This window comes from Cyanistes caeruleus, chromosome Z (assembly GCF_971803275.1).
Source record: "Cyanistes caeruleus chromosome Z, bCyaCae1.hap1.1, whole genome shotgun sequence".
NCBI lineage: Eukaryota > Metazoa > Chordata > Aves > Passeriformes > Paridae > Cyanistes > Cyanistes caeruleus.
This window is the reverse complement of record NC_141732.1, coordinates 30,516,589-30,529,693: the sequence shown is the minus strand read 5'-3', so window position 1 is coordinate 30,529,693 and position 13,105 is coordinate 30,516,589. Positions and strand designations below refer to the sequence as shown.

General features: G+C 42.8%; 1 protein-coding gene across 1 annotated transcript; it reads left to right on the top strand.

Annotated features, from left to right (window-relative positions):
* Window positions 1-10,296: 10,296 nt before the first annotated feature.
* Window positions 10,297-11,523, top strand: TUSC1 (tumor suppressor candidate 1). Its single transcript, XM_086868863.1, has 2 exons — window positions 10,297-10,920; window positions 11,037-11,523. Exon 1 carries the CDS (start codon window positions 10,297-10,299, stop codon window positions 10,858-10,860), a length of 564 nt encoding a protein of 187 aa, XP_086724989.1. The 3' UTR covers window positions 10,861-10,920; window positions 11,037-11,523.
* Window positions 11,524-13,105: the final 1,582 nt, after the last annotated feature.

Here is a 13,105-nt window from a genome sequence, read left to right as displayed (position 1 = left end):
GAAACTTGCTCCTTGAACTTGTGGTGGAGATAAAGACTACCTCATTTTACTTGTGTCAACTGTATATATTTTGTATAAGTGTTACTTTATTATCACTGATAGTAGACTTTGCAAAAGACTTAATTTTGCAATTATGAAACCTGCAATTATGAAACCTGCTTCTGCCAGCTTCAATTTTTCCTTTGGAATGACAGTGTTTAAACAAAGTAAAGGTTTAAACAGAGCCTCCTGAGAGGCTTCCATTTTGTCTTCCTCTTTTCCTGAATCACTTTCTTTGGGCATCAGCTCTGTATTGGATGCTCAGCCTACCAGATTCTTAACCAGAAAGGACAAGGAAAGTCTTTAGGATGTATCTACAGCACAGAAATGTAAAATATGGTAAATTAGAACTTCATGAGCATGTTCTCCCATGTTTTTTCTCTGTTCAAGCATCTATTAAAACTACAAGTTCCTGGTCTGCAGATATTGCACACTCTGGTGCTGGGAATGGGATGCAGGCGATCTTATGTTGGAAAATGACGTGATGGGAGCATCTTTCAGACTCCTTTGATGGGCAACAGACAGTAAAATGTCTGGAATGAGATCTACCTGATCACTTTTAGACACCTGCATTAGCATGACATGAACTGTGTTTAAAAGTATCCAACTTAACATAAAAAGAATTCACATAATTTGATGTAAACACATATGCTGCAAACACAAGATGACTTTCACCAGATGATTCAGTAAACAGGATCTGATCTGCTCCTGCCCTCAACACCTTTTGTAAATAAAGTCTAGCGCACAACACCAGATTTTAACATATATATTCTAACTTTCTATTTGAAAAAAGAGATTATCAACATTTTTACTACAATTTAAATTCTTCACTGAAAATACTGTTGACAATCACTTTTTTCTGCACCTCCTTCTTCCATCTATAAAGACAATTTCTATGCTCCAATTTTTAAGATTTTTCTAACATGGTTTGCAGACGAATAACTATAAAAAATCTAAGACACTTAGCTTATTCCCTACTTCAGCTGTCCAAATGTCTTGTTCTAATTTTAAAATGCAATTTTGTAGGCAATTTTCCCATCCCTTTAATTGAGACCTTAACCACTACCTGTAATTAGGTGGTTTATTTTAGACTCATAATTCTTAACTGTCTCATCAAAACTGATGAAATAACTCCAGTGTCTGAGTCATCGTTTAGTTTTCCTATGCAATTCACAGACCTTCTCCTCAGTTCAAAAGCCAAACTGTTAAGTTTGACCTGAAACAAAGATGGAGGGCTGACCTTTATATTAATAAGTTTTGTCTTTTGATGCTTCTTAATGCCAAAATAGAGAACACAATTTTCATCTTACATAAAGTCCTACATTATACATACAACATACATACACAGAGATCTTAGAAAGCACAGGTAACCAACCCCTTGTCAGTATTTCTGAGTCTAGACACTGGTTTTTTTTAATTTTAGGTTACAAGGCTTTGTCAGAAAGCCAAGCTGAGGGGGATTTTGTTGAACAGTAAAGTTTTTACAGTTTAACCCAACCTGTAATCCTTAATGCACATTCTCTTCTCTAATACATATGCAGCTCTGAACTCAGTTTCCCTACTTCACAGCGTTTTGAGGAAATGTCCCGTTCCCACAGCTATATAAATATTAACTGAAACAGGTAAGTTGAGCTTTCATTATTTATATTCAGTTCTTCTTAAGGTGACATATGGACAGGATTAAATAATGCTGTTGAAGAAAGATGTTGGTGTTTGATGGCTTTTAATATTGCTGTCCATACCAAGACAATAAAACACAGTATCACAGAATCATTAAGGTTGGAAAACACCTTTAATATCACATCAAGTCCAACCATCAACCCAGAATCACCATCACGTGCAGCACTAAACCATTTTGTCAAATGTCACATCCACAAATTTTATTTAACAGTTTCAGGGCACTTGGCAGGCTTGAGAGGTGGGCCTGTGTATGAAGTTCAACAAGGCCAAGCATAAGGTCCCTGCATTTGGGTTGGGACAATCCCAAACACAAACACAGGCTTGGAAGAGAACAGACTGAGAGCAGCCTTGTGGAGAAGGACTTGAGGGTCTTGGTGGACAAGAAGCTCAACATCACTGGACTGTGTGCACTCAGAGCACAGAAAACCAACTGTATCCTGGGCTACATCAAAAGCAGCATGGAGAGAAGGTCAAAGGAGGTGATTCTGCCCCTCTGCATTGCTCTTTGAGTTCCCATCTGCAGTAACATATTCAATTCTTGGGCCCCCAAAATAGAAAGGACATGGATCTGTTGGAGCCAGTGCAGAGGAGGGCGATAAAAATCATGAGAGGGCTGGAGTACCCTATATGTATGTCTATATGAAGACAGGCTGAGTGAGTTTGGGTTATTCAGCCTGGAAAAGACTTTGGGGTGACCCTATAGAAGCTTCCCAGCACCTAAAGGGAGCCTGCAAGAGAGCTGGAGAGCAACTTCATAGTAAGAGGACAAGGGGAAATGGCTTAAAACCATAAGAGAATAGGTTTATATTAGATATTAGGAATAAATTCTTTACTATGGGGATAGTGAGATACTGGAACTTGAACCAGAGAAACTCTGGATGCCTCACTAGTGTTCAACACTAGGTTGGAAGGTGATTCTGCCCATAGTAGGGGTGTTGGAACTAGATGATCTTTAAGGTTCCTTCCAAACAAAATTATTCTATAATTCTAAAATATTGCTGTATTACAGAATCACAGAATGAACTAGGTTGGAAAAGACCTTTGGAGACCATCAAGGCCAACCTATGACCTAAGACCTCCTCATCAGTTAAACTATGGCAATAAGTGCCACATCCAATCTTTTTTAAACACATCCAGGGACAGTGACTCCACCATTGCCCAATCACTCACTCAGTGTAGAATTTTTTCCTAACATCTAACCTAAACTTCCCTTGGCACAGCTCAAGACTGTGGCCTCTTGTTCTGTCAGTTTTTGCCTAAGAGAAAAGACCAACCCCCACGTGCCTACAACCACCTTTCGGGGAGTTGTGGAGAATAAGGTCACCCCTGAGCTTCCTTTTTCCAGGCTAAATAACCCCAGCTCCCTCAGCTGTTCCTCACAGGGCTTCTCACCAGCCCTTCACCAGCCTTGTTGTCCTCCTCTGAATGTGCTCAAGTGTCTCAACATCGTTCCTAACTTCAAGGGGCCCAGAACTGGACACAGCAATACAGGTGTGGCCACACCAGTGCCCAGCACAGAGGAAGAATGACCTCTCTACTCCTGCTGGCCACACTATTCTTGATACAGGCCAGGGGCTGTTTGCCTTCTTGGCCACCAGGGCACACTGCTGGCTCATGTTCAGCCAGCTGCCACCAGCACCCCCAGGTCCCTTTCTGCCTGGGCACTGTGCAGCCACACCATTCCCAGCCTATAACGCTGCAGGGAGTTATTGTGGCCTAAGTGCAGGACTCGGCACTTGGACTTTTAAACGTCATCCTATTGCACTCTGCCCATCCATCCAACCATTACTCTGTAGAGGTCTCTCTACAGAGCCCTCCTACCTTCCAACAGATCAACACATTCTCCCAGTTTGGTCTCACCTGCAAGTTTACTGATGATGGACTCAATCCCATCATCCAGATCACCAATGATGATAAAAATGACAAGGCCCAACACAGACCCCTGAGGGACACCACTGGTGCCCAGCCCCCAGCTGGATGCAGCAACATTCACCACCACTCCCTGGGCCAGACCATCCACCCAGTTCCTAACCCAGCACTGAGTGCTCCTGTCCAAGCTGTGGGCTGCCAGCTTTGCCAGGAGTGTGCTGTGGGAGACAGTGTCAAAGGCTTTGCTGAAGTTCAAATAGACACATCCACAGCCTTTCCTGCACCCACCAGCTGGGCCACCTGGTCATGAAAGAAGACAAATTTGGTCAAACATGCCCTACCCCTCCTAAACCCATGCTGGCTGGGTCTGATACCCTGGCCATCCTCTAGTTGCCATGTGATGGCACTCAAGATGATCTGTTCCATTACCATTACCTATTCTAACTTCTCGAGCAATTATTTCAATAAAATCGTATTTGTGTTTGCAAACATCAGTAAGAACTTCTGGTACCTAATCTACTTGGTGATAATAAACTATTTTCAAGGATAGTTTTGAAAAGAATGTTAGCAATAAAAGCAACAGAAACACAAGAATGCATTCTCTAAAATTTTTCAATGTATAAAATTAATCAAGATTAAAGAAAAGTGTGAGAAAGAAGCACATCAGACCACAGGTATTTATTAGACAAAGATCAGAAATACAGTAATATAGCTAAGCAATAAACACCTTCCCAAGCCATATATCCCATTCTCAGAAAGCTTGCAAAATTCCCAACACCACTTCTTTCAAGAATGAAAAGGCAACTTTGAATACATCCTGCTCTCAACACTAGCAATAGTGGAGGAAGAACAACACCTTAAATACAATACCTAAAGCAGGCTAGCAAAAATGCAAGTAAATTAGCTTCCAGACCCTCTTTCTCTTCCCAATATTCTTCTCAACACAATCCCTAGTTACAGGGAGTACTTCTGATCTCATTTACTCCAGGCTGACAGTACTGTCAATACAATCCCAATGCCTTTGCCTTTTGTAGCATTCCTGTAGCATTCTAATAGCATTGGTGAAAAGGGATAAGAATAAAGTCACTCTCCTCACTCTTGAATTCAATTTGAAGACTGCTGAGAATAAATATGCTGTGCCTTCTACTCAGGAAAATTTAAAAGGTGTCACAGGTGACACCTATCAACAGAATTATTTTAGCAATGCTAACTAAATTTCTTCTCAATTGCATAAACCATTTATGAATTAAAAGCAGCAGCAAGGCTGAGAATTACATCTCTTATGTTTTTATACATTTTCCCGCAACAAAACAGCACTGTCTGAGCTGTGTTATTCTCTCTAAATATTTTTATTTTTTTTAATTGAAGTTTACTTCTGTTTCATTAAAAACTCAACTTGGGAGGTAAAATAAGCTGGAAGGGGACAGTTTTCTAAATCTCTTAAACACATAAAGGAAATGTTCCTTTCATCTTCATATATGAAACCACAGATCCTTTCTCCAAGGATATTTCTTCCCTCAACCTAAAAAAGGACCCACAAATGGACCTGAATTTTCCTACTTTATTTCCAGGACTGTAAGAAAACTGATACACTCCATGTTTCACTGTTTCTCTGATGGCAAATCTAATTCCTGATAGAAGTTCATGCATTATTTTCATTGGTCATCCATGGGCTAGAGAATAAGCATAGATGCCTAAGTTTCTCATCCTACATTGAAACCCCCTGTTATGTCAACAGAAAAAGCAAGGTGGAATAAACACCTTCTATTGTAAGCATGTTTAGTGGTAATCATTTATTAACTATCACATTGTCTCATTCATTCTTTATCAGCCAGGAAATTTTTGCCTTACACAAATTCTATTTCTTCTCCTGTTGCATTATTCTCTTATCTGCACTGCTCTTTTCCCTGATTTTATACCTTTTTTTTCCTCGGCAGCTCTTTCATCCCATTCATTTCCAACAGGTCCCAACACTAATAATCTGCTCTGTTCTGTCTACTGAAATGTAATTAGTGATGCAAATCATGCTAACCTGCAACCTAACGAAACTTGATATTTTTTCCTGGTAATCGTTTTCCAGACTATCCTTCTGGCTGAGCCACAAGGAAAATATATTTACTAGTTAATCCTTGCTTCCACTTGGAAAGTTTGGAGCCTGTCAGCTAGAAACTTTCTGTTTGCTAATGTACACTTTGACTCCGAAAAATATTGACAACTAAAAAAACACATTAAATGAGCTCAATTGCGCCATGCAACTGGAAAGGTGACATCATTCAACTTGTGCTATTTTGAAGGCACTTACAACCTCAGTTTAAAAGCTAATGCTTCTTATATTGCATTTTTAAATTTGTTGGTTGCTTTTCCTTGAATGACACTGCTTCACATGTACATAGTAATTCCTTTATCTTCAGGACTACACAAAACATCTATGTCATAATCCTGAGGGCTTTTCAAAGTTTCAACTTGGAATCTAGTTCAAGCCTGAAAGCCATATTGCACTTGTTGCACCAGAGCAAAATTACCTACTTCATTTCAGGAAAATCCATATAGAGTATATTTACAGACACTTCAGGGTAATGTATGAAGTGGAAGAGAGATTCAATGGGACATCCCCTTACCTTTTGTTCTATTTTTCAAAGTCTGGGATGGCATATTCTTACCTTTTGGCAAGGTTGGCATTCCAGGAAGCTGCCATTCAAAGGAAGGATGAATCTGGGGACTGTTGAACTATTGAACTATTACAGGGAGGTCATTCAAGATAGCCAGCAAGGGTTGCACCACGGACAAGTCCTGCTTGATCAACTAAATGGCCTTTCTGTGATGAAGTGATTTCATCAGCAGACAAGGGTGACAGATGTCATTTATCTGGACTTCTGTAAAGCTTTTAACACATTCCTTTAAAACATCTGTCTCTTCTAAGCTGGAGAGAAGATTTTATGAGTGAACTATCTGGTGAATAAGGAACTGCCTGGATGGCTGCCTTTAGAGAATAGTGTTCAACAGCTCAGTTGAACAATCTCAGTCTCTGTATGGAGACCTGTGATGAGTGGTCTCCCTCAGGGGTCTGTATTGGTATCAGTATTATTTGATGTCTTCATCACTGACATAGACAGTGGGATCGAATGCACCCTCAAATTTGGAGACTGACACCAAGAGTCAAGGGGTGTGTGTTAACCATCCTATGGATGGGATTGGGATGCCATCCATGGGGACCTGTATAAACTGAAGGAGTGAAATCCTAGGTTCACTCCTCATGTTGAATGTGTCATAAAGTTCAACAAGGCCAAGTACAAGGTCCTGCCCCTGGGTCAGAGTAACCCTCACTATCAATATAGGCCAGGGGATGAAAGGATTAAGAGCAGTCCTGCCAAGAAGGACTTGGCTGTACTAGTGAATGGAAAACTGGAGATCAGCCAGTGGTGTTTTCTTGCCATCCAGAAAGCCAAACATATCCTGGGCTGTTTCAAAAGAAATGTGGCCAGTAGGCACGGGAGGTTCTTCTGCCCCTCTACTCCACTCTGGTGAGACTCCACCTCTAGTACTCCATCCAGCTCTGGGGTCCTCAGGGCAAGACAAATATGGTCCTTTTGGTGGACCCAGAGGAGGGCCACAACTATGATCAGAGGTCTGAATGACATCTCCTGTGAGGAAAGGCTGAGAGAGGTGAAGTAGATCAGGCTGGAAAAGAAGGCTCCAGGGAGACTTTATTTTAGACTTCCAATGCTTAATGAGGGCCTAAAGAAAGATAAGGACAAACTTTTTAGTAGGGTCTGCAATGATAGGAAAAAGGGTAATAGTTTTAAGCTGAAAGAGGGTAGATTCAGACCAGATACAGGAAGAAGTTTTTTTTACAGGAATACTGGTGACACACTGAAACAGGTTATCAGGAGAGCTGGTGGATGCCTCATGCCTGGAATAATTCAAGGTCAGGTTGGGCAGGGCTCTGAGCAGCCTAACATGGAAGAACTTGTCCCTTCTTATTGCAAGGATTTGGACTAGATGACCTTTAAAGTTCCTTCCCAACCCAAATCACACTCTGTAACTTAAGAGAAAAAAACAAAAAACAAAAAAAAGCACCAAAAAATGTAACTAAACTCAATTTGGGCCTTTCAGTATATATTCTACTAAAGCCAAAAGAGAATATTCCCTTCATTATTTACACAGGGAGCAGCACTGTTTAAATTCCCTTTACTTCAAAAGTATGGATTCAGTTGTAAGGGGATGATAGGCATAAAGAGTTTTAATTTTCCTTGTGAGGTATTTTTCTAGAGTCATTTTCCTGTGCAGGTTGGACAGGGTTCAAAATTAATGCCAGCTGATAGTCCACAAGCACTGTCACTTTCTCTTATCTACAGAGACCTGATATCACTAAATAAACAGAGGGCTTTTAATCAAAAGGAATATAATAAAGGAAATATTGCTGTATTGTTTAAAATATTGTTTAAAATATTTTATCCTTTACAGGCATTCAGTGAGCAAAAAATCACTGAAAACTGTACAAATAATCACAGCTTCTCTGGTTACTTCTCCATTTTCACTTTCCTCCTTCACGCTTTCTAGTGTGATCCTGTCTCACAATGGAAGCTTTTCTATGTTGATTTATCATCTTTCCCCATTCCCCAAAAAGAATGACTTTCTGTCATTCTCTTTAACCTACAAACATCAAATTGGTGTTTAAACATTGTCCAAATCTGAAACTCACTAAATACTCTTCTGATATGCCATCTGATTTATCTAAGAATACAGACTATCAATCCTTATGCAGGAATACATGCATGCATTTTCCAGCATAAGCAGCATAAAACAAAGGCACATGAAAAAACTAAACCAGATGAATAAACAAAATTGAGACCCATGATACGACGTTCTCTGAAAGATTTGAGGAAGGTGGATCAAAACAAAGGTGCTATTAACAATGACTGTAATTTAATTTACTGGTCATCGAAAGCTCAAGTTCTATGTTACCCTCTCCACTATTTCTCTGGACTGCAAAGCCCTGGCTCACTTCCACACACATGGAAGAGTTTCAGAGGCGTTTTGGATTCAGCCTATAGTTCAAATTGAACTTTTATGAGTGGGTATATCCAGAGCTTTACAAAGCAGTAACATAAGAAGTGACTCATAAACAGGTATTAACATGTTTCTTTCAATGCAAAACTGGTTCAGTCACATATCATGCAGAACTTCTATAATGCCCTAGTTAATTTCTCCTTGGAAACTGGCTTGGTACAGGAAATATTTGTTCATTTCTGTTGATTAGTAGTCACAGCAGAAGTACAGTAAAACTGAGATTATTTCTGCTTTGCAGTGTTTTGCTGTTTCTTTTCTAGATGTTTTAAATAAATGGCAACCATTTAGAGCTGAAAAAGTTCTGAAAGTAATTATTACAATTATTACAGTTACTGTCACACATTGTTTGTCCAACTTCAAATTCAGGGTCCATACTCAAGACTCAACTGGTAATTAACCAAACACATAAAGCAAAGCATGATTATCATCACAAACGGTTTACAACCTGAAGAGTAAAATGTATAGAAGCCCTGAGTGATATGTAGTGTACCATCCTGGTAATCCCAAAATGACTGCTTATCTGCAGATACCAACAAGTGTGGTTATGTAATGGGGGACAGACAAAGAGAATTGAAGACACTTTAAGAGGACTAATTGACTCCATCACATATTGCAAAATATAGAGTTCTCACATCCTATTTCTCTTCTATTGAGAATTGCTTATATATAAGTTTATTTCAAACAACTTTGTTACTTTAAGCAAAATCATCTATGAGCAGTCGGAACAAGTCACATACTATGCGTTCTTCTAGTCTACATGTCTTACTCCTTAAATTCCAGCAACTTGGCAATACTACGATATAATGAGCAACATTTCTATGACCAGGTCTTTTATTTAACAGGAGCTGCTGAGCCAACACTACCTTTCCTTTCTGCTGCAGCCACCGCTTTAAGTAATGTTAAGAAGACCAGGTGAAAACTGGAAGACTGTGCAACTACATGTGACACTTAAACCTCTCCTTGCTGGGCAGAAAACAGCCTGGGCTGTCGTACTCCACAGCAGCCCAAGCCTTTCTGTCCAGATGTGACCACCTCTGGGGTCCCCAACACAAGAATAACCTTGATCTGCTGTAACAAGTCCAGAACAGGGCCACCAGGTCAATGCCAGGGCTGGAGCACCTGCCTCAGACTGAGCGAGTTGGGGCTGTTCAGCCTGGAGAAGAGAAAGCTCCAGGCAGACCTTACAGCACCCTCCTAAGGGGCCTTACAAGAAGGCTGGAGGGGCTTCTCACAAGGTTAGTGCCTTTAAGCCGCAAGAAGGCAGGTTTATCCCAGACGTAAGCAAGAAACTCTTTACTCTGAGGCACTGGCACAGGCTGCTTGGAGAAGCTGCGGCTGCTCCAGCCCTGGCAGCGTTCAGGAGCAGGCCGGCGGCAGCACGGCCGGGCGCGGTGCGCCGGGAGGGGCGGCCGGTGCCTGAGGGCCCCCCGGCGCGAGGCTCCCCCAGCGCTTCCGGGGCCGGGGCACGCGCAGGAGACGCCCCCTGCCGGCCGCCCGCGCACACAGCAGGGGCACGCGGCGGGGCCGCCCCGCCCGGCCCCGCCCCCGCGAGCTCAGGCTCCGCCCTGATTTGCATTGACCGGGAGCCCGCCCTCGGCTCGCGGCGGCTGCGGGCGGGCGGCGGCGGGCGCGGCACGGATGAGGCGCATGCGCGCGGTGGGCGGGCGCTGGGGCGGCGGCGCGGTGCGGGGGGAGCGGGCGGTGCTCGGGGCCGCCGCCGGGAGCGGCGGGGCCGCGGAGGCGGCCGAGGCGGGCGGCGGGCGGCAAGGCTGGCGGGGCGAGTCGCGGGGCTCGCCGCAGCAGCTGGCGGAGCGGTACGCGGACTTGGCGGCCAGCCACAGCGAGGCGCTGCGGCAGCGCGAGGAGCGCGAGTGGCACAACGCGCGGCTGCGCCAGGAGAACGCGCGGCTGCGGCTGGAGAATCGCCGCCTGCGCCGCGAGAACCGCTGCCTCTTCCGACAGGCCCTGCTGGGGCCCGGCCCTGACAAGCCCCCCGCCGACCCGGGCGAGGAGGCGGAGGCCCTGCGCGCCCAGCTGGGGCGGCTGCAGGAGAAGCATCGCCGGGCCTTGCGGCACCTGAGGCGCTGCCGGGCCGCAGGCGGGCCCGAGGCCTCGGGAGACGAGGACGGGGAGTTGGACGAGCTGCTGCTGGAGGAGGACGAGCAGCCGCTGGATAAGAAGAGCCTGGTGCCGGCCGTGTAGGCGGCCCCGGTGGAGGGGGCGGCGCCGGCCGGCGCTGCGGGCCCACCCCGCCGCCACGGGGTAGGGGCGGGTCACCCCCTCTTTGCTCCCGGCTGTGACCCCCGTGCGCTCGGAGGTTCTCAGCTCCCTCGGAAAGGTTGGGGGGAGGAGTTCAGGTTTGTTAATCCTTTTCCCAGACGTATACCCGGGAGGCACTGACCGTGATCGAGGGGAACCACGCTCATGTGGGAAGCTGAGGCTTAGAACACGAGTGGAATTTCTCACAGCGGCTGTTGTGGAGAAGAGAACCGGGGTGAAAAGAACACTTTATCTCGTGTTATCCCACAGCATTGAACTCTGCTTCCTCTGGAGCTGTGTATCACCTTTTTTCTCTTTTCAGCTTTCACCTTTCTCAACTGTCATGTAGGCTTCAGGAGCCATGGAGACTGACTAGTTCTTAGTAGTTGGTGTATGTTAGGAAGAAGAGTGGAGGAAGCTTGAAAGTTTTTGTCAGTGCTCCAATAAAAGTTGGTGATCTTTGAACAATGAATTGCCTTCGACACTTACTGCAGAACACTATTTGTATTTTTAATGATGGCCTTCGTTCACTCACATGGATGCTGATTTGAATTTCACATTTCCACACGAAATTGCAGCTATCAAATAAACTTATGATACACCAAATGATTGTCTGAAGTGTGAATTTTTAACAGGGACTGTTTCTGAAACTGCAGGTGAAGCATCCTTCAGGTCATTGGTGCACCTTCTCAAAGCCCAAAGAATTGGGTTTTTTTTATTACTGTACCTTCTTAATTATCTACTGTTTGGATGGAAATCAATTACTGTCCAGACCTAGAAAAATTAGCTAGAAAATTTGCTGGTTGAAAAAAAAACCTTATTAAGAACTGAGGCAGAGGTTTTGGTTTTGTAAACATTTCCTTATTTGTTATGTCATTTAAAAGCTGGCTTATGCCTTCAGGTTTGAGACTGGCTTCTTAGAGCTTTAAAAACCAAGTTCTGTTTCAGTTCAAGTTGAAAATAATGTGAAAAGGTGAATTTCCACCATTTTCTCTAAGTATCTGAGAATAAAACTACTGAAAAGAGCCATTTCTTCACATGATGTTCAACATTACGCTCTAACCATAAATGCCTGTAGTGCTTGTTAAGTACGTGGATCTGCACCTTTGAATTCTCAAAAGGGAAAAACAATTTGGCACATTCTCCTTAATGAAAATGTGTGGGTGGTGATGTCTGGTTGTGGTGGTTGTTTTATAAGCTTAGGTATTCTCAGAAATACTTGCTAAATGCTCAAGATCTAAAGTATCTACAATACTATCAGGATTGTCTTGCTTTAATAGCAGCTTCCACTAACGTATGAATACCCAAATGATGGAAAGACTCAGTCAGAACAAGACAGGACTCTTAAGATACAATGCTAAAAATGTGTAGTTGTGTCAGGCATCCTTTTGAAAAGCTGCAGGTTAATGCATACAAAAGAGGAGAGTCCTGGACTACTCTTTTAACATTTTTGACATACATAAATTCACAGAGGCAAGCAGAACCAAAAATAATGTAGCCTTCCACTTCATTGCTAACAAAGAAGTGAAAGGTTACAACAGAACTATTTTCTTTTATTCCTTAAAGAAGTGTTCAGTCTAAGCTGTAGACTTTTTCTTACCCTTCTGTCCTGTGCACCATGTTAAGAAATTATAATGAAATACAAATTTTAAAAAATATTATACGTATGCTATATTAAAAATGCATTTAAATCTTTTGGGGCCATGTGTAAATTTGATGACAATTACTTTAAAACATGAATGTGAAGAGAATGGCTCAGTGTCAGTGCTGTATTTTATATACATTATATTGCTCTTTTGGGACCTAATTTAAGTTTCATTAAATATTGCACTCTGAAGGAGTCCTTTGTCCACAGTGCTCATCTCCTTGAATATGCTATAGTATTGTGGTGCTATAGCTGCCCACAGAGAATAATGAAATAAATTAAATGTCTTTGTATCATAAACTAACACCATTCAGAATAGTTTAATTTGGCTATTTTCCGACCAAGGCAATCATCCGTTTCTCTTCCACTTCCATCTATCTCACTGTGTTCAGTATCCCCTTTTGTATTTGTTCAGCTCAGTAAAGATATTTGCATGATCTAGAGAAAGCCTGTGTTCCAAAGTTTCAAGTGAGTTAAAACTGTGGTTTAAAGCTGGATTTTTAGTGTTCACTAATCAATGAGATCTTTCCTGTATATTTTTAA